Consider the following 21,471-nt stretch of genomic DNA (forward strand, 5'->3'; position numbering starts at 1 on the left):
CTTGGATTGCAGCAACACAGGCAACACTATTCCCCTTACCCATTCACAGCGTGCGCGTGGATAAACACAGAAGCGGTGCACCATCACCAAGAGCGTCAATTCGTTTTCTGGTCCTGCATTTACATACCTCTTGCGCCGTTTTCAAAGTTAGTATGTGCCCTTGTGTCTTGTAAAATGTTAAGATCGTATTTTTCCGTGTTTTCCAACCTCACTCGAACAAGTTTTTTGCATACCTTGAAATGTATGCATTGCATACTCGACTGCAATTGTTTGTCAGGGAAATGCAAATCATGTGAATTGACGTATTACATAGGGGTAATGTTCATTTTCCCACCGGATGGCTTTTTATTGCATTTGAGGACAATTGCAGACATGCGTTAAGCGTAATTCCCTTTGCTGGCAAATGTTTGTATGTGTTTGGCACGGGGACTACATATGTGTTCGAATCTGTGTGCATGCTTTTTCGAATTACATTCGTGCAATCCACTGGCCGTGGCACGTAAAAATAATTTGATCGTCACTTTACAGTTTGAAAAATGCAACAAGAAGCAGATCCAAGTGATGGGACTGAGAGCGGGGTCGTCTTCGACGTGAATGCACCAGAGCTGCAGCCGCTGGACCTGGACCACATTCTCAAGAATGCGTCAAGTGAGTTGTAATTTTCAATATATTTTTAATTCTTCGGTAATGTTCCTCTTTCTGGTTTACTTGTGCATGCGTGAGTGTTCCCCTGTTATCAGGGTTCATCAGAAACCCTCATTTATCCTCTAGAACCGACGACTTGCGAGAATTTGGAAAGCACTTTAATAGTCTTTTTTGCTTTCTGCCTCAGTTGCCGCTCCGGTTTGTGCAATTACCGAGGTGGAGTGCGAACAAGAATCAGAATCCGGAAGTGAGGATGTCGCAGACATGCAATTCTATTTCTATTAAACCTTTCATCTTTATCATGTAATACGCTTTCCTTGCAGATGACAGCGGAACGCCGTCTGATTCTTCAACCTCCAACCGGACTGAGAGTGAAGAAGAAGAGGAACCACCTCACGAACCACCTTCCAAGCGGCGAAAGTTTTCAGAAAGCGAATCGGAGGCGGATGACGAAGACCTGGCTGAAAGAGTGGCTGGTAAGCTGAAGGTTGAATTATTTTTAAATTGGCAGCTTCCTAAAACTCATACACCATGTTCAGCACTGAAAAAGGAGAGAGCAACATTGGTAGTGGCCAAGATTGAACTGAAGCAGCAGGTCAATTTCCTAGAAGAGAAGAGGGCACGCCTCATGGAGGAAAATCAGTCATTGAGGGAGGAAGCCCAGGTTCAAGAACGGAAGGTGGAACTGCTGAAGAAAGCAAGGAGAGATTTCAAAAACCAAAACCTTGATAGTGTGCGCTCGCTGCAAAAAGCCGTTGTTGAACCTGGAACCAGGCGTTATGCGGCGGCAGTGTACTTGTAATAATCTTATTCTACCTTCATATAGTTACTTCATGAATTTTGTCGCAGGGACAGCAAGGATAATATTGAACAACAGATTTCCAAAGATGGGTGGCGAGCCGTCCTCTTGAACGACCCCGATCTCCCTCAAAAGGTTAGTCATTCCGTGAGCGCAAAAAGCAGTAATTTAAATTCCATTCATTTCCAGATGAAATCTGGCGCAAGATCCAGTGACAATCTCATTGCCATTGCGGACGGTGAGCTCAACGAGTGCTACGAGGAAAGTAAAGGCTCCTTCATCTCCTGCTTGAGGCACGTCGCAATCTCCATTTTCCGCGTGGAACGCCTACTGTACTTCAGTTACGGCGGTACGAAGAGGACCGGACGGCGGGAGGCCACTTTGTCCCTCCCACAGCCCCTGAAGGAGGCCTTCTTTGGTAATAATTTTCAGTTCGGAGTGTTTCTTTGTCTTACATAACCCTTTGCTTCCCAGACATTGCCACACAAATTGCCAGGATGGAACGGTACACGTGGTTCGAGAGGTCGAAAGGAGCCAGCTCATCAGTTTCAGATGTGAAACGTAGCGCAAAACGTGCCCTGGCTGACCTCATTACGGAGCGACGCCCAAAATCCAAGACAGATAAAGACGGAAGGAGCTCCACAGAATCGATTGATTCAGAAGATGATTAATTCAGCCGCCCAAATTCGGATTGGCAATTATTTTCGTTTACTTAAATTTGATACTTTGAACTAATCATTAATCTTAATTTAAATAAAATGGTAAGTACCCTTCATCTCTCATATTTTTTCTGCGTTTCATTACCTCCGATGAAAAGTGAACCATTACATTATCACAAGATTATGGCACCCTTCACTGATTAAAATTTATTTAACACAACTTAAAGTTCCATACAGGCAGAATTTCATAGTGGATTCGTTGATATCTTCACTCCGGTTTAATTTTAGATTCCACATCGCAAGGTGAAGCGCAAGGTACAGCTGAATTTGACTGAAAATTGCAGGCAAATCGTTTGAAAATGGTTGAAAAATGGTTTGAAAAATTTCAGCAGTACTTCATAAAGCCTCCCAGCCCAGCCCCCACGCTATTCATGCTAACTCCTTTCTGAAGCCTCCTTGCGAAATCGTCACTACCGCAGCTAGCTAGGCTTTGGCGGCAATACTGCACTTCCACTGCACCAGAGAGCCGCTGGAGACCATAAAAACCTGTAATTGTTCCCCAATCTCCAGTTCATTTTCCAGTGTCACGTTTGAAATCGGAATGTAAGAACGCATTAATGTTAATTTTTTTGGGGGGGAATTATGCCCACCACATTTTCCATATTATTTGATTCCATCGCCACCGATTGATAATCGAATGTGTTTCTTTCAAGATTGCATGATATCGCATGTAAATCAATGTAGCCAAATGCAGGAAATTCAGTGGACACTCTAAATTATAATACGGATGGCATTTTTATTTCCGTTTTGACACTCGTACATTAAATTTGAATGCGATAATCACGGAGCCCATGTATGTATGTATGTATGTATTTATGTGTTTGTATGAATGTGTTTATGCATTTTTCACGTGCAATTAAGTAATAACATGCATTACTGTGCATATGAAAGTACATAAGTACATACATTATGCATTTTTTTGGCAATTTCGCATTCAAATTTATGTGAAAATGTGTGCATGTAAGGATGTGAACATGCATGCAATTTTGCATGAAAAAATGGTGAACTGGATATTTACATAATATTGATATTTTCCAAGCCAGTTATAATTGTTTGTGCATTAATTTTCAGTCAAAAATGGAAAGAGAGCCAGTTCAGGACCAGGCTGCGTCCGAAAAAGACCAGTTTGTCATTGCCGCAAGTAAGTTGAATATTACTTGGTTTTAAGTTGAAATTCGTCCAATTGTTATTTAATTTGTCACTCCGGTCGCATGTATTATCTCTGTTCTCATTTGGCCAACAGATGAGCTTCTGGAGCCCAATTATTTCGAGGTGGTAATTGACCAAGGTGACGTTGCAGGTGATGGCACGATGGAAGGTGGTCAAGGTACTTGTATTATTATTAATTTAAATATGCATCTCAAGGGTTTGGTTTAGGTGCAGTCGATTGCGCAGATCCGTTGGATGATCCCAACCCCGATGCTGCTGCCCTGCAAGACTTTGATCCGTTCATCGACTCACCGCCATCGGAATGCCGCAACAGTCCAGTCCTCGCGCCCGCGAAAATTGATGACTCTCGCAAATGGGCTTGTAAGTTACTTGCATTTGATTTAATTCAAAGGCGGCAATTCAATATTCATATATTTTTTCCAGCTCTTGAAATAAAGATTGCAGACAATGAAATTCAACGCATTGTCATCCAGAAGAAGATTGCGGATCTCGAACAACGGATTGAGGTGCTCAAGAAGGAAAATGAGGCTTCAAAGAAGATTGTAGCATCAGCATCAAGCGCCAATTCGACAACACCTAGCGCGAGTCAGGTCGTGTCGGTGCACTCGCTGGAGAGTGCGATTGCGAAACAAGTGGCCCTAGTCGAGGACCCATACATGTGAGTAGTAAAAAATAACTTGCTAAACGGTTAATTCTAATCGTTGTCCTAGGCTGAACATGTTGCGCATCGAGCAGCGGGTGACTAATGAGGGTTGGGAGAACGTGCTGCTGGTGAATCCAAACGTCCGTGTAAATGTGTGATACACCGGGAATTAATTTATTGCACGTATCACTTCTGATTTTTGTTACAGACCCAATCCGGAGTGAAGGCCGGCAGTATTGCGATCACTGATGACGACCTGGAACTTTGCTTCAAGGACGGAAGGCAATCATTCTTCTCGTGCCTGCGCCGCGTTACTCTCACCATCTTCCGAATGGAAGTTATGAAGTACTACAGCTTGCAAGGCACCAAAGGGACAGCGAAACGCAAACCCACCATGCACCTGCCAGACAGCTGCTTGTTGCAGTTCACTGGTACAATCTTGTTGTTCTTTCCGATGTTCCTCTTATTCCACATACATTTTTCCAGAGCTGGCCTACCAGATTGCCATCCGTATGAAGGGCAAGTGGCGCAATTCCAAGAAAGCCAATGCCAACGTCATCGACACTGATGTCGTTGCCAGGAGGGTCCTCTCAAACATGCTCTGCGAGCGACGGCCAACTTACCAGCAGGAGGGTGATGCCAACAACGTAAGTTCATCCGAAGACGCCGCTCTGGCTGATTCCGTTTTGTAAGCCAATCGGATGGAAAGTAATACGAACAGTTGTTTCTTTTGTAAGATATTCAAATAAAGTCCAAAAAATTTGTCACATTCATAGAACATTTCATTGACATCCATTGTTTTAATTGTAAAAATATTTAAATTAAACAGGAATGCCATAATGTAAAATTCATTCCGTTCTGCCTAACTTGGTGCAAGAGCTGTTGACCAGAATCAAAGTGAATGTCCTCCAACCTCGATTTCCATTCTCTCAGCACTTTTACTCCACTAAAAGCCAAAATTTTGCAAAATCTGGTGCGGGTTCTGTGCAGTACCTTGCCAATCCGATGCCAAACATGTGCAGATCTAGTGCCATTTGACTGCCAGATTTCACTGCGGGTCTTGTGCGGACGCGATAAAAATCGAGATTGGTGCGATTTAAGTGCAAATGCGATGCAGAACAAGTGCAGAAACAATGCCAATGCAGTGCAAGAATCTGACAACGAGACCAGAATCAGGCAACCAGTAAGCATATGGAAAGACACTCGATTTATTTTCTCCGGAGTGATAGCCTTGCACCGCAAAAGCATTGATTCTGGCACTCAAAAGGCACATGATCTGCACCCGTTTGGCAACGAAATGGCACCAGTTCTGCACAGAACCATTGCAAAGTCATGTTCCTGCACTGGATAAGCCGTGATTCTGGCACTCATATGGCACAGCATGTGCACCCGTTTTGCATTGAACTGGCACCTGTTCTGCACAAAACATGCACAATGGCCATGGTGCCATGTTGCGGAAAATTGTCCATCGGCCACTTTTGCTTCGGGGGGTTTAGCCACGCTGCTTCTCACAGGGAAGCAGCGTTTTCACTCGGATCACGTGACTGAAGAGGCCGATGGACAGGGCGATTTTGAAGTGTAGACCACCAGAAAATTTTCCACGGCACGCGGCAATTTCCCTTGTGCAGGAATTGTCCAATACTGGTACCAATCCGATGCCAAACATGTGCAGATCAAGTGCCATTTGACTGCCAGATTTTACTGCAGGTGATGTGCGGACGCGATTAAAATCGAGATTGGTGCGAGTAAAGTGCAAATGCGATGCAGAACAAGTGCAGAAACAATGCCAATGCAGTGCAAGAATCTGACAACGAGACCAGAATCAGGCAACCAGTAAGCATATGGAAAGACACTCGATTTATTTTCTCCGGAGTGACAGCCTTGCACCGCTTAAGCATTGATTCTGGCACTCAAATGGCACATGAATTGCACCCGTTTGGCATCGAAATGGCACCAGTTCTGCACAGAACCATTGCAAAGTCATGTTCCTGCACTGGATAAGCCGTGATTCTGGCACTCAAATGGCACAGCATGTGCACCAGTTTTGCACTGCACTGGCACCTGTTCTGCACAAATTACGCACAAAACAATCATTCGCGGTGCTCTGTTGATCGCTTTTATTTCTACCATGAGGCCGATCGGTTCTTTTGCCCGATTTGGGAAAAACTTCTGTAAGATAGTGAGCGCAGAAGAAGACCTGGCATTCAAATGTCCAGATATATACCACGTCACAGTGCTGGAGTTAGTATTTTTTCATTAATCATTCCGATATCTAAAACAGTGTGTCTCCTCACAGACGCATACAAGAGACGCTAATCCAAAGCGGAGCGAGAAATGAGTTGGTGCAACTCAAAGGTTGCAACTACGTCCAAGGTACAGCACTCGGTGATTCAATTATTGTTTTTCCATCCGCGGAAGAGGCTTCTGAAGGTGACTCATTCTTCTGCAGACTCTTGTAAGTTTATTTCACTTCGAGATAGTTCCAGCTCATTCAAGGTAACATACACTCTCATTCAGTTTTGATGGCTCCTCTTACACACCAACGATGGTATTCAACGACGAGAAGAACTGGTGCCATTGCAAAGTAACATCTAACAAACGAAGGCAGCTAGCACGCACAATAACTGATGCATCGAATGGCACCACTACTGTAAGTTACATTTTTCGTTTCTTTTCGCGGCAACAACTTTCACAATCGTATATATTGTCCTAGGTCCGGATTGGCTCGTCCGTGGTGATTGAGAAAGATACATGCTTGGCCACGACATTCAAATCGGAGCGTTTGCCCCACGTGCCAGGGCAAAAATTGCTCCGCATTGTCCGCGTCGACAAAATCAGCGTCCCCAAAGGCTCTCAATCAGAATCAGAAAAAGTGCTCGCTGCGTCAAAGATTCGATTTGCAGTCACCTGTTTCGTCAGAGCTGCTGAGACAAACAGTTGTTCTATGGAAACACCTACAAATCTGCTGCACTTGTCTTCTTACCGTGATATATCATTTACCAAACCTTCCGCCTTTTTAAAAAACATTTCCTTTACAGAAACCGAGATTTCTGGTGCACTCTTTGTCTCAGTGGTGAACGTGTTATTTCTTCCTACCCTAGAAGTTAAGTACATTGATGACGTTGACCAATACGGAATGGCGACATACGTCTGCAATGGAATGCTCGACTTGCAAAACCAAAAAGTTGTATTCAAAAGTTGCATACGCCTGATTTCGTGGTAAAAATATGTTCTGTTCTCAGCTTTCGAAGATTGGTAGCGCCATTTCGTCACTCAAGAGTGTTCCTCCTGCTATCCAAAGGAAGCCACTCCGATGTCTTGATCTCTTTGCAGGATGCGGTGGATTGACCCTCGGATTGGAAATGAGCAAACTGACTTCCAGCCTGTGGGCACTTGACTCAGATCCTATCGCATGCAAAACTTTTGCGGAGAATTTCCAACATGCCACAGTTTTCCAAGCAACTGCAACAGATTGGTTAAAGGAGCTGAGAAGTGTAAGTCTTTTTTTGATTCCTAGCAAGAACAATTTCAAATTTCTATATCCTATTAAGGGCCAACTGCTATCAAAGAAGGGTCAAAGACTGCCGCAACGCGGCGATGTAGAAATGATCGTAGGTGGCCCTCCGTGTCAGGGATTTTCACACCTAAATCGATTCAAGACAAGCAGCAAAGCTGCGAAGAACGTAGTTACTTTAATTGCTTTCAGATCGTGTTCTATTTTGAGTTTCGTGTTTTTTCAGAAATCCCAGGTTCCAGCATTTCTAGACATCGTCGCTTTCTACAAACCAGAATGCTTTTTAATGGAAAACGTCAAGTCATTCATTACAGAGGAAGGTGGAAAGCACTTCTTTGGGGCGCTGCAGACAACAAAAGAAATGGGGTACTATTTCCGATTCATGGTCTTGCAGGCTGCCGATTTTGGCGCACCACAACAGCGGCCAAGGTTGTTATACACTCATTCCGTCTTACGCCCTCTAACAAAAGTGCTCTTCTACTAGGTTTTTCCTATTTGGCACGCTTGACATCGGACGGTTGGCTGGTAAACCCATTGCCACCCATTTCTCTGGGCTCACGATGACTAGTGTCAAAGCTGGCAATCATACTCTGGTTGGGAGCTAAACGACTCATGCTCCCCACCATAACCGAAATTAACACTTATTTCCTTTTTCAGTCATTCGAGGACAAACAGGAGGCGTATTTTCAGAAGGTTTCTGTGTTCCACGCCATCGGGGATTTGCCAGATGTTGAGACACTTGAAAGCAGCAACAAGAGCTGCTACAATGCAATCACCTCTACTTTCCAATCGAAGGTGATGAAACAAATTAACATTTTTCGTTCCGCATTGATTTCTTTGTTATCAGATGAGAGTCGGCAGTGAAAAATTGCGTATGCATAAACTGCCCACGTCCATCAGTCCAGAGGACAAGAAGAGGATGACGATGATTCCCCAGGGTTCAGATTGGCGATGCCTACCTCGGTACGAGGATGAAGAGCGCTTCAAAGCGTGAGTGTTACCTTTTCCTAATCACTCTTTAAAATGTATATTATTCTACTTTTCCCCCCTTTCATTAGCGGAATGCCACTCGCTCCAAAGTCATTGGTAAAATCAGCACACTCAAATGGTGATTGGCGCGGAGCATACGGAAGGCTGCAGTGGTCGGATCTATTCATGACAGTTTTAACGAGGCCATGCATTGCTTCTAAGACTGGAAAAATCATTCATCCTATGTACCATCGAACGCTGAGCCTCCGAGAGTATGCCAGAGCCCAGACCTTTCCAGACAGATTTAAATTTAAAGGGGCATTGACTCAAGTACAGAAGCAGGTTGGCTACCATCAAAATTCCATTCCGTTATTCTTTACCAATGGTGTTCTTGCAGATTGGAAACGCAGTACCTCCCCTGCTTGCAGAAGCAATCGGACGGTCACTCTTAATCTAAATAAACTTGTGCTCCCTCAATTCAGATCAAAATCTATTATAGCCACAATTAATTCAACTTCTCATAATTTGGTCTCTAGTTGTAACTATTAAAACGTGTTCCATTCCGGTTTGATTAATAAAACAATTACCGTCAAATAAAGTGTGTTTATTCCTTGTCTATCACTCTATACATTAAAATAATGAAAGCAGTGCTCCCAGGCAGTCAGACACGCCTGCCAGCTGTTGCCTCCACTGTGGGCCCCACGTTCGCCAGGTTCCAACACTGCAGAATGCACCACCACTGGCTGGACAGCGCCTCCACTCCGGCCACAGCTTCCTAGCACAGGCGTCCCGCATGACAGGGCAAGTTAGGCGGCAAACTCCCTTTAAACGCCTTGAAAGCAAAATTAGATTTACAAGTGTGCACAAGTGATCAATAAAATAGCACTATTGGCGGGGAAAATAAACGATTAAAAATATTTTGGGGCAACTGGGGGCTCACAATCCGGAATGAATGGTCATTTGAGGCTGACAATTGTCGCCTCGCCTCCTTGCCAACGTCGGGAAACCGGGGCAGCCAGCCGGGGGGTGCAATTGAGTGCCAATGCTGTGCCACACACTAGTTGAGTGTACTGGTGCGCTTTAGCACACACAGCAGAGTGCAGCAACACAGCAGAGTGCATCACCTCCGGACAGCTGCGTCCTGACTCCGGCCAAAGTACCTCAGCACAGGTGGCTCGCATGAGAGGGCACGGTCGGCGGCAAAAAAGCTTGCAACGCCTTTAAAAAATTATGATATTAAAAAGTGAGCACAAGTGATCAATAAAATAGCACAATTGGCTGGCAAAATAATTATTAAAAATAGTGTGGGGCAACTGGGGGTGCTCAATCCGTATTGGGAAGGTAATCAGAACCTGACAATTGATGCCTCGCCTCTGTGCCAAGGTCTGGGAGCAGGGGCAGCCAGCCAAAGGGTGCCAATGCTGTGCCACACACTATGCTGGTGCGCTTTAGCACACACAGCAGAGTGCAGCAACACAGCAGAGTGCATCACCTCCGGACAGCTGCGTCCTGACTCCGGCCAAAGTACCTCAGCACAGGTGGCTCGCATGAGAGGGCACGGTCGGCGGCAAAAAAGCTTGCAACGCCTTGAAAAATATATGATATTAAAAAGTGAGCACAAGTGATCAATAAAATAGCACAATTGGCTGGGAAAATAATTATTAAAAATAGTTTGGGGCAACTGGGGGCTCTCAATCCGGATTAGAAAGGTAATTAGAACCTGACAATTGATGCCTCGCCTCTGTGCCAAGGTCTGGGAGCAGGGGCAGCCAGCCGGGGGGTGCAATTGAGTGCCAATGCTGTGCCACACACTAGTTGAGTGTACTGGTGCGCTTTAGCACACACAGCAGAGTGCGCGCTTGCTGCGCGCACTGCATCAACACTGCAGACAGCACCACCTCCGGACAGACTGCGTCCTAACTCCGGCCAATGTTCCTCAGCACAGGCGGCTCGCATGAGAGGGCACGGTCGGCGGCAAAAAAGCTTGCAACGCCTTGAAAAAATAATAAGATTTAAAAGTGTGCACAAGTGATCAATAAAATAGCACTATTGGCGGGGAAAACAAATGAGTAAAAATATTTTGGGGCAACTGGGGGCTCACAATCCGGAATAGAAGGTAATTGGAACCTGACAATTGTTGCCTCGCCTCCGTGCCAAGGTCCGGGAGCTGGGGCTGCCAGCCGGGGAGATGCCACTGACTGCTTTTGCTGTTCCAAACACAAGCTGAATTTTCTGGTGCGCTTCAGCACGCAGCAGAGTGCGCGCTTGCTGCGCGCACTGCTTCAACACTGCACAAGCACCACCGCCGGACAGACAGCGTCCAAACTCCGGACACAGCTGCTCAGCACAGGCGGCTCGCATGACAGGGCACGATCGGCGGCAAAATAGCTTGCAACGCCTGGAAAAGAAAATGAGATTTACAAGTGTGCACAAGTGATCAATAAAATACTACTTTTGGCGGGGTAAAATTGCGAATAAATAATTGTGGCACAATTAGCCGATACACTCCGAAGTGGAAGAGTGATTTTCACCTGACTATGCTCGCCTCATCTCCGTGTCCGACAGGAAGGCCGATCTGCCAGCCGGGGGTGCTTATTATTGCTGCCACGCGTGGCTGCGTCCACTGTGGGCCACTGAGAGTTGCATGACGTCCAGGTCGAAACACTAACTCCCGCAGACACATAAACAAACAATGGCGGCCGCGAGGCGAAAACTAAGCACAATGATGTTATTAGAGCGCATGCGCCCATCCTTCTTATTTTTCTACTGCGCTGCACTCACTATAACACTGGTGCTGCCACTTACTACAAACTAACACCAAATAACCGGTTTTTTTTTGCCAATTACAACCTATCGGCAGTGAAATCACCCATCACCTTCGTGGTACCAACCTCTAAATTTGACCAACTTCGACCCTTAATTTCACCCCCTTCAACCCCCGCAAAAAATTCATAACTATTTTTATACGCACCACCCACCCCGGAATTGCCCCCACACGAAGTTTGAAGCGAATTGGTCGAGGTGAAAAATAATCAAAACGATGCTATAAGTGACGCTGGCGGATTCATACAGGAAAATTATTATTTTTAAATTATAAATAAATTTGGAATTTCTTGAAAGATCTGATTTATTTTAACTCACCAACAAAAATGACATTTTTTCAATCACTTTTGCTCATTTAATAAATTTGTAGTAAATTCTAGATTCATCTGACCAAGTGAAACAAACTTCTAGCGCTCTCTGATCGAATTTTGCCATTTAAAAAAGCGAAATCATTGCGCTACATCCGTTGCTGGGCTCGGTGGCGACTATTTCCCTCTGCTTCCTATATTTCTCATTCTAGTAGCATCTGTTGTTGCCGATTACAAAATATAAATTTGCTTTAATATTTGCGAATAAGCTCGTTATGTACAATTTAATAAATCATTAGAGCGTTTTGTTCGAAATTAATCTTTGGGTAAAATAAATTAATGTCTTTTCAGATTTTCTAAATTTGATCGCAAAACGGGAAAATTCCCATTGCAATAAACTACAGGAAAAATGTTTTCTCATTATACCGTGCACAATTTGCTGCCTGATGGAGACGCGTTTGACAGCAGTGAGCAGTTTCCGCTTGGTGCAACTCGCGAAATGATGATTCATTCTGCTTCTTCCGCTGAGCGACCGCACTTTATTGACACATATGGAAAAGGCAACAGGCAGAGTTTACAACCTCATTTATATAGATTCAGAGTAATGGTATTGGATCGTTTGGGACAATTGATAACTTAATAATGCTGGTCGTCCTGTGTATGATGATACTCCTGCTGCAATCGGTTTGTATAAATTAAATCTAAAAATTGTAACAAATGAAAATTTTACTTTAGCAAGCAGACTCGAAGACGATACGAGTCAAGTCTTCCGGAAAGATTTCATTGAATTGTAAGAAATTATATTTTTTTCTTAGATTTCAACTCTACATTAACTGAAAGTTGTATATCAGCAGAGGAGAAGCACAATCATAAAATGTTGCGGGAATGTAAGGTGCCTGGGTAACCGCCCAGTTCTTTCAAAGGTGAGAATAATTATTAAATTAACCACAGGATTTTGTGAATTTAATTATAAGGCTCTAGTTTCATACAAACTTAAAAATAAAACATTCCTGATTTTATGTCTCGCCTCTTCTGTTGGCAATTTCAAACATGATGAAATTATTTTAATTTTAGCTCAAAAATACGACAAATGCAGAGGTCCTATCAAAAATTTCATCGCAATCTTCACCGAGTATAATCAAGAAAACAACCGTCGGAACGGATATGACGTCGGACAATGCCGCAGGATCAAATTTGGACACGACGCCCTCGTCGTTTGACCTTACTGATGTCGGAGGAAAAACCATTTCTTCGGCTCCAAGTGCGTCATCAACCAAAAGCTTGACAGGAACAGCCGCAGGAGCAACAACGGTGGTGGCAAGAGCGACAACAGCCGCAGGAGCAACAACAGCTGCAGGAGCAACAACGGCGGCTGGACAGCCAACGACGGCCGGAGCAACAACAGCCGCAGGAGCGTCAACGGCCGCAGGAGAGACAACAGCCGCAGGAGTAACAACGGCGGCTGGACGGTCAACGACGGCCGGAGCAACAACAGCCGCAGGAGCGTCAACGGCCGCAGGAGAGACAACAGCCGCAGGAGCGACAACAGCCGCAGGAGCGTCAACAGCCGCCGGAGCAACAACAGCCGCCGGAGCAACAACGGTGGCAGGAGCGACAACAGCGGCAGGAGCGACAACAGCCGCAGGAGCGTCAACAGCCGCCGGAGCAACAACAGCCGCCGGAGCAACAACGGTGGCAGGAGCGACAACAGCGGCAGGAGCGACAACAGCCTCAGGAACAACAACAGCCGCAGGAGAAACAACAGCCACCGAAGCATCAACAGCCGCCGGAGCAACAACAGTCACCGGATCGACAACAGCCGCCGAAGCATCAACAACCGCTGGAGGAGGAACAACGGTGGCAACAACCACGAATGCAACTGAACAAGGTGTGGTTTCATCGGAAGGAACTACAACAACAGCAACCCCGACAGGGTCGACAACAACTGCTATACCAGCAACAACAACCACAGTAATTTAAATTTTCTAGCTATGCACAAATCAATTTTGTTTTAAATTAAAACCCACGAATCACATTTATTTTAAATGTTTTTGAGGGATATAATAAATAAATTCTTAGCAGCCTTGCGTCAGAGCTTTTGACAGAACGTGCCGGCCGGAACCAACGTGTAAAGTAGATGTAAGAATTTTTTAAATACACCTTCTATTTAATTATCCTGCTTCAAAACCAGACTGTTTCTGTGACATCTCTTCAGTGGACTGACAAAAGTATAATTAAATTATCTGAATTATGAAAAAAATAAAAAAAATTTATAGCCTTGGACGGCGAAATGGTATCGACCGGGGACGGCAAAAAATACTTCATGGGATCCGACAACAATGTAAAATTCTGAATATTTTAAAAATTTACGGCGAGATAAAATTTGTAATGGTTTTAGGGTCTGCCGTACGACTCTGCCGTCACAATTTGTTGCAAACTAGGAATGAAACTTGCCGAATTCACCACGATCGCCAGCTGGAACAACTTTCTCGACTACTTTAAACGTATATTTTTCGTCTTTTCAAAGGAGCAAATTTATTTTTAAAAATTCCAGTCCAAACCTTCGGCAGCTGGGACTACTTCGGGCAAACGACCAACAACGGCAACAACACGGACACGTGGTGCTTCTCCCGCACTCTGGTACCTGACGGAATCATTCCCGCCGATCTGTACAACATTCCGTGCGGCACCAAGAACCTGATTATCCTCACTCCAGGAGGGGATCTCAAGTACATCAACCCTCAAAATAGTATCAACCGCTACTTCTGCGAGTAGTTTTGTTCACGATCGGAATAAAATAATTTTGTGCATTAAAATTCCCGCTGACAATACAAATCAATTTTTTAGTTTTATTTGATTATGGTCAAATTAAAATTTAATTGGCATGGATCAGGCACCCTGCGAGACTTTGGAGCTAAGCCGGTTGCCTATAGTTGCACACTTTTATTTTAATTCACTTGCGCGGAGTCTCATTCACATTAAAGACCTTCTGTGACCAAGTTTCTGAGCTCACCAATCGATTCAAGGGGGTCGAATTAGGTTAAATGGAAATTTTTTCGACCAAAACAATATAGGAACGTATTTGCGAGAGCTGCGCATTATAATTTTAATTGCGACCAAGAGAATTGCGCGGCGTATTTAAATTTAATATTTTTAAAAACCTTTGTGTTTTCCCGCTTTATTGGTGACGTAATAAAAGATTTCTAGAAAATTCTGTTCAGAATCAGACCTATTGTGTTGTTTTTGGAGTAATTCGATTGACCCGAGGGAGCAGAAAAGTCTAGAATTGCGAAACTGCCCTCTCCTCTGCCTCCCTCTATCTGGGTCCAGCGCATTTCGTTGTCGACACTTTACATCCAGCTCTGCTGCTCGTCGGGCGAGTCCAAATTTTGCTTCTTTCGTTTTATTTTTGCACATAGAAAAATTAATAAAAAATAATCTATTTTCTAATATCTCTTCGTGACTAGACTTGATAAATCTAAACACTCGCCTCTGTTTGAGATTTTTCCTGTTCGTATTCTCTACTTAAAAGAATCTAAATATTTTTTGTTGATCAGCAAAAAACGTGTTAAAATATTCAATTTTTTTTAATTTTGGCTCATTTATTTATATTTTCCCAGCTTAGTTTTTTCACTCTTCCTGAGAAAAGTGCTCGAAGTCTTTTCTGTGAAAGGGAAACAAATATCAGCTGTTATTTCTCCCATCACAATCGTGTCCGCTATGATAAAAGTGGTCGCGCCTTTTCTGGGTCAATGTCGCGTCGCGTCATTCGCCCTTTAGAGATAAATTCAAGAGCATAACGTCCGCTCGCACTGCATCTCGCGTTAGCAATAATATTTAATCTATTATATTTCCGACTAGGAAATTTCTTTTCCGGACTTGGAGTCTACCGAGGCCACAATTGGTGCGAGACGAAGACAACATTTAAATTTAAAAAAGGTTCAAAGTTTCCGTTTTTTGTCTTCATGAGTTAAAATTAAATTTTTGCAGTGTTTATTTAAATTGGTGCTACCATGGATGATAGAATCAGAAGTTTGAATGAAGGTGAAACACAAATTTGCATTTTTAAATTATTTAAAAGGACAAGTTATATAAAAAAATATTTATTCCATGTCTCTGATATGTTTTTCAGCGAGAGAAGACATAACGTCTTCTTCCTCTTCAAGAATTAAAGAGAAAATAAATCGAAGAGAAACTTGATCAACGATTCAAGTCGGTGCAGGAAAATTATTTGTTTTAAATTATAAATAAATTTGGAATTTCTTGAAAGATCTTATTTAGTTTAACCAACCAACCAAATGACATTTTTTCAATCACTCTTGCTCATTCTAACAAATTTGTAGTAAATTCTAGATTCATCTGACTGATTGTGAGTGAAACAAACTTCTAGCGCTTTCTGATCGAATTGTGCCATTTATAAAAGCAAAATCAGCGCGCTGCATCCGTCGCTGGGCTCGGTGGCGAGTGTTTCCCTCTGCTTCCTGTATTTCTCAATCTAGTAGCATCTGTTGTTGCCGATAACAAAATATAAATTTGCTTTAATATTTGCGAATAAGCTCGTTACCATTTTATGAGCATTTTGTTCGAAATAATAATCTTTGGGGAAAATAAATTAATTTCTTTTAGGATTTTATAAATTTGATTGCAAAACGGGAAAATCCCCATTGCAATAAATTACAGGAAAAGTGTTCCCTCATTCATTATTTGCTGCTTGATGGAGACGCGCGTTTGACAGCACTGAGCAGTTTCCGCTGTATGTGGTGTTGCTCGCGCGAATGACGATGATCCTGCTTCTTCCGCTGAGTGGCCGCAAACCGTTTTGCAATCCGTGCGCTTTGGCACAGATGGAAAAGGCAATAAGCAGAGTTTACAACCTCATTTATATAGATTCAGAGTAATGGTATTGGATCGTTTGGGACAATTGATAACTTAATAATGCTGGTCGTCCTGTGTATGATGATACTCCTGCTGCAATCGGTTTGTATAAATTAAATCTAAAAATTGTAACAAATGAAAATTTTACTTTAGCAAGCAGACTCGAAGACGATACGAGTCAAGTCTTCCGGAAAGATTTCATTGAATTGTAAGAAATTATATTTTTTTCTTAGATTTCAACTCTACATTAACTGAAAGTTGTATATCAGCAGAGGAGAAGCACAATCATAAAATGTTGCGGGAATGTAAGGTGCCTGGGTAACCGCCCAGTTCTTTCAAAGGTGAGAATAATTATTAAATTAACCACAGGATTTTGTGAATTTAATTATAAGGCTCTAGTTTCATACAAACTTAAAAATAAAACATTCCTGATTTTATGTCTCGCCTCTTCTGTTGGCAATTTCAAACATGATGAAATTATTTTAATTTTAGCTCAAAAATACGACAAATGCAGAGGTCCTATCAAAAATTTCATCGCAATCTTCACCGAGTATAATCAAGAAAACAACCGTCGGAACGGATGTGACGTCGGACAATGCCGCAGAAGCAAATTTGGACACGTCGCCCTCGTCGTTTGACCCTACTGATGTCGGAGGGAAAACCATTTCTTCGGCTCCAAGTGCGTCATCAACCAAAAGCTTGACAGGAACAGCCGCAGGATCAACAACGGTGGTGGCAAGAGCGTCAACAGCCGCAGGAGCAACAACAGCCGCAGGAGCAACAACGGCGGCTGGACAGCCAACGACGGCCGGAGCAACAACAGCCGCAGGAGCGTCAACGGTCGCAGGAGCAACAACAGCCGCAGGAGCAACAACGGCGGCTGGACAGCCAACGACGGCCGGAGCAACAACAGCCGCAGGAGCGTCAACGGCCGCAGGAGCAACAACAGCCGCAGGAGCGTCAACGGCCGCAGGAGCAACAACAGCCGCAGGAGCGTCAACGGCCGCAGGAGCAACAACAGCCGCAGGAGCGTCAACGGCCGCAGGAGCAACAACAGCCGCCGGAGCGTCAACGGCCGCAGGAGCAACAACAGCCGCCGGAGAGTCAACAGCCGCAGGAGCAACAACGGCGGCTGGACGGTCAACGGAAGCCGGAGCAACAACAGCCGCAGGAGAGTCAACAGCCGCAGGAGCAACAACCACGACTGCAACTCAAGAAGGTGTGGTTTCATCGGAAGGAACTGCAACAACAGGATCGACTACAACTGCTATACCAACAACAACAACCACAGTAATTTAAAATATCTAGCTCTACACGAATTAATTTTTTATATTAAACCCGCAAATCACATTAATTTTAAATGTTTCGGAGGGAAATAATAAATAAATTCTTAGCAGCCTTGCGTCAGTGGTTTCGACAGAACGTGCCGGCCCGAACCAACGTGCAAAGTGGATGTAAGAATTTTTTTAAATAAATCTCCAATTTTATTATCCTGCTTCAAAACCAGACCGTTGCTGTGAGCTCTCTTAAATTAATTGGGAGCAGTAAGAATTAAATTATCCGAATTAATAAATCCTATAAAATCAAATTTACAGCCTTGGACGGCGAAATGGTAACGACCGGGAACGGCAAAAAATACTTCATGGGATCCGACAACAATGTAAAATTCTGAATATTTTAAAAATTTACGGCGAAATAAAATGTCTAATGGTTTTAGGGTCTGACTTACGACGTTGCCGCCGCAGTTTGTTGCAAACTAGGAATGAAACTTGCCGAATTCCCCACGATCGCCAGCTGGAACAACTTTCTCGACTACTTTAAACGTACATTTTTCGACCTTTCGAAAGTGGAAATTATTAATAAAAAAAAATGCAGCCCTGACTTTCTCCAGCTGGGACTACATCGGGCAAACGACCGACAATGGCAACAACACCGACACGTGGTGCGGCTCCGGCACTCTGGTCCCTGACGGAATCATTCCCGCCGATCTGTACAACATTTCGTGCGGCACCAAGAACCTGATCGTGCTCACTCCGGGAGGGAATCTCACCTACATCAACCCTCAAAAAAGTATCCACCGCTACTTCTGCGAGTAGTTTTGTTCATGATCAGAATAAATGATTGATAAATGAAAGATTTGTGTGTATTAAAATTCCCGTTGACAAATACGGATCAGTTGATGCCTCATAACTTGATATAGTTAAATTAAAATTTACTTGGGATGCATTAGGCAACCTGCGAGACTTTAGAGCTAAGCCGGTCGCCTAGTTGCACACTTTTGATTTTAATTCTCACTTGAGCGGAGACTCTTTCACATAAAATACCGTTTTTGACGAAGTTTCTGAGCTGACTAATCGATTATTGATGGTCGAATTAGGTAAAATGGAAATTTCCTCCGACAATTATGTCCAGCGCGACGTGCAAACCTTTATTCCCGCCAAAACAATTTAAACGTACTTGCGAGAAATGCGCATTAAAATTTTAATTGCGACCAAGAGAACTGTAAATGGAAATATTTCCTGACGCGCGGCGTATGTACTAAATTAAAATTATTTTATTTTAATTCCATTATTGGAGAAGACATCGCATCCAATTTATTAGAATGATCCGCTGGCAGCCGACGAGAAATTGAAAAACAGTGGGCAAGTGTGGTTGAAAATAGAAATTAAATCAGCTTTTTTAATGCAGAAGATTTAAATTTAATATTTTTAAAAACCTTTGTGTTTTCCCGCTTTATTGATGATGTAATAATATATTTCTAGAAAATTATGTTCAGAATCAGACCTATTGTGTTGTTTTTGGAGTAATTCGATTGACCCGAGGGAGCACAAAAGTTTAGAATTGCGAAACTGCCCTCTCCTCTGCCTCCCTCTATCTGGGTCCAGCGCATTTCGTTGTCGGCTCTTTCCATCCAGCTCTGCTGCTCGTCGGGTGAGTCCAAATTTTGCTTCTTTCGTTTTATTTTTGCACACAGAATTTATATATTTTTTATTGCAAAATGATCTATTTTCTAATATCTCTTCGTGACTAGACTTCATAAATCTAAACACTCGCCTCTGTTTGAGATTTTTCCTGCTCGTATTTTCTACTTAAAAGAATCAAAATATTTTTTGTTGATCAGCGAAAAACGTGTTAAAATATTCAAATTTAATTATATTTAAATCTTGGCTCATTCATTAATATTGTTGCAGCTTAATTGTTTTTACTCTTCCTGAGAAAAGTGCTCGAAGTCGTTTCTGTGAAAGGGAAACAAATATCAGCTGTTATTCCTCGCATCACAATCGTGTCCGCTATGATAAAAGTGGTCGCGCCTTCTCTGGGTCAATGTCGCGCTTTGCGTCATTCGCCCTTTATAAATAAATTCAAGAGCAACGTCCGGTCGCACTCTATCTCGTTCTGTAAATATTTTTCTTTTACATTTCTGACTAGAACATTTTTTTCCATAACGTGCGGCCACAATTGGTGCGAGATAACTTAGATATTTAATAAAGTTTTACAGTCTCCTCATAATCTTCATCAGCTAAAACTTAATTAGTGCTGCCATGAACGTTAGAAGAGGATTTTTGTAGGAAAATTGAATGAAGGTGAGACAACAACTTGCATTTTTAAATTACTGAAAGGAATGCTGCTTTAAAAAAATATTTTGTTATGTTTCAGATTTTTTTTTCAGCGAGAGAAGGCAGACTTCTTCTTCAAGAATAATTTCAATTTTTTAAATTATTCGAGGTGTTGTAATTCCCAGTTGGCTTTCTGAGGCAAAGCATTCCTTTTAAATCATTTATCAGTCAAAATTAACTTTCATGATATTATTTGGCTGTTCGATGTTAAAAAAATCATTTCTACCCGACCTGATTATATTTGGCTGTCGTGCCACCTGCGTCAGGGTCACGGCCAACAAGATGGATTGAATTCAGGGCGGTAGACACAAAGGAAATAAATTGTTTTAAATTTAAATAAAAAATAATATTGCGTAAAAAGGGTAAATCAATTTTTTGCGTCACCAAAACGGAAAATTAACATCTTGGAAAATATCAAATCAACGAGTTAAAGGAAATAAATCGAAGAGAAACTTGATCAACGACTCAAGTTGGTGCAGAAATTATAAATAAATTTGGAATTTCTTTAAAGATCTGATTTTTTTTAACCCACTAATCGAACAAATTACTTTTGTTAAAATAAAAGAAAAAGATTAAAATAATTTTATACATAGTGAATTCTAGATTCAACTTACACAGTGAAGAAATTTGTAGTGCTCCGTGCTCGCATTGTCACATTTACAACCGAAATCGGAGCAGTACACATCCGTTGCTGGGCTCGCGGTGCTGGCGAGTGTTTCGCGCTCTGCTTCCTGTGTTTTTCAATCTAGCACACCAGTTGTTCCCGATTTCAAAACATAAACTTGCTTTCAATTCGAAACTCGCTTTGTGTCAGAATTCATTCTAATCTTTTGGGGAAAATAAATTAATGCGTCTTTTCGGTATTTCTAAATTTGATCGAAATCGGGAAAATTCCCATTGCAATAAATTACATGAAAAGTGTTCCCTCATTTATTATTCCGTGCACTATATTATGCTGCCTGATGGAGACGTACATATTATTTGACAGCAGTATAGTAACCAGTTTCCGCTGAATTCGGTGCTGTTCGGAAAAAATGGCGATTCTGCTTCTTCCGCTGAGCGACCGAACCGTTCAGCAATCCGTGCGTTTTGGCAGAGACGGAAAAGCAACAGGTGAAGTTTACAATATCTCATTTTAATACTAGTATCGGAAGTTTTAATGCCATCGATTTGGACTGATTTTGAAATTATATTGGGTCGTTTTGAAAAATTGAGAATGAAAAAATGCTGGTCGTGCTGTGTTTGGTGATAATCCTGCTGCAATCGGTTTGTATATTAAATTTAAAAATTGTAACAAATGCAAAAATTTTACTTCAGCAAACCAACTCGAAGACGATAAGAATCAAGTCTCCCGGAAAGATCTCATTGCATAGTAAGAAATGAAATTTT

General features: G+C 42.7%; 3 protein-coding genes and 1 long non-coding RNA gene across 9 annotated transcripts; all 4 read left to right on the forward strand.

Moving 5' to 3' along the window:
* Positions 1-158: 158 nt before the first annotated feature.
* LOC135936519 (uncharacterized) lies at positions 159-4,595 on the forward strand. Of its 5 annotated transcripts, none has more exons than XM_065479360.1 (8): positions 2,188-2,418; positions 2,493-2,706; positions 3,235-3,304; positions 3,407-3,490; positions 3,541-3,693; positions 3,757-3,991; positions 4,044-4,407; positions 4,463-4,595. In XM_065479360.1, exons 3-7 carry the CDS (start codon positions 3,241-3,243, stop codon positions 4,132-4,134), a joined length of 627 nt encoding a protein of 208 aa, XP_065335432.1. In that variant the 5' UTR covers positions 2,188-2,418; positions 2,493-2,706; positions 3,235-3,240; the 3' UTR covers positions 4,135-4,407; positions 4,463-4,595. The 5 variants fall into 5 exon arrangements, with proteins under 5 accessions (XP_065335429.1, XP_065335430.1, XP_065335433.1 ...); XM_065479359.1 differs by having other exon boundaries at positions 2,192-2,418; positions 2,493-2,651; XM_065479357.1 differs by lacking the exons at positions 3,407-3,490; positions 3,541-3,693; positions 3,757-3,991; positions 4,044-4,407; positions 4,463-4,595 and adding exons at positions 159-648; positions 833-1,121; positions 1,185-1,443; positions 1,495-1,579; positions 1,634-1,862 and having other exon boundaries at positions 1,919-2,418; positions 2,493-3,245.
* Positions 4,596-5,737: 1,142 nt separating this feature from the next.
* LOC135937593 (DNA (cytosine-5)-methyltransferase PliMCI-like) lies at positions 5,738-9,238 on the forward strand. Its single transcript, XM_065480752.1, has 11 exons — positions 5,738-5,809; positions 6,690-6,960; positions 7,015-7,160; positions 7,219-7,470; positions 7,528-7,659; positions 7,717-7,919; positions 7,975-8,083; positions 8,148-8,285; positions 8,338-8,480; positions 8,549-8,827; positions 9,172-9,238. The coding sequence occupies exons 1-11, from the start codon at positions 5,738-5,740 to the stop codon at positions 9,236-9,238; spliced, it is 1,812 nt and encodes a 603-aa protein (XP_065336824.1).
* A 2,919-nt stretch (positions 9,239-12,157) lies between these two features.
* LOC135934987 (uncharacterized) lies at positions 12,158-13,081 on the forward strand. Its single transcript, XR_010574160.1, has 4 exons — positions 12,158-12,274; positions 12,326-12,380; positions 12,431-12,513; positions 12,665-13,081. It is a non-coding gene; the product is annotated as an uncharacterized LOC135934987 (long non-coding RNA).
* A 3,276-nt stretch (positions 13,082-16,357) lies between these two features.
* On the forward strand, positions 16,358-18,589 carry LOC135936175 (mucin-21-like). 2 transcript variants are annotated; one of them, XM_065478896.1, is made up of 9 exons: positions 16,358-16,567; positions 16,619-16,673; positions 16,724-16,806; positions 16,958-17,755; positions 17,860-17,919; positions 17,973-18,009; positions 18,061-18,125; positions 18,183-18,288; positions 18,341-18,589. In XM_065478896.1, exons 1-9 carry the CDS (start codon positions 16,526-16,528, stop codon positions 18,559-18,561), a joined length of 1,467 nt encoding a protein of 488 aa, XP_065334968.1. In that variant the 5' UTR covers positions 16,358-16,525; the 3' UTR covers positions 18,562-18,589. The 2 variants fall into 2 exon arrangements, with proteins under 2 accessions (XP_065334968.1, XP_065334969.1); XM_065478897.1 differs by having other exon boundaries at positions 17,863-17,919.
* The last annotated feature ends 2,882 nt before the right edge of the window (positions 18,590-21,471 follow it).

Source organism: Cloeon dipterum, chromosome 2 (genome assembly GCF_949628265.1).
Source record: "Cloeon dipterum chromosome 2, ieCloDipt1.1, whole genome shotgun sequence".
In the NCBI taxonomy this organism is placed as follows: Eukaryota; Metazoa; Arthropoda; class Insecta; order Ephemeroptera; family Baetidae; genus Cloeon; species Cloeon dipterum.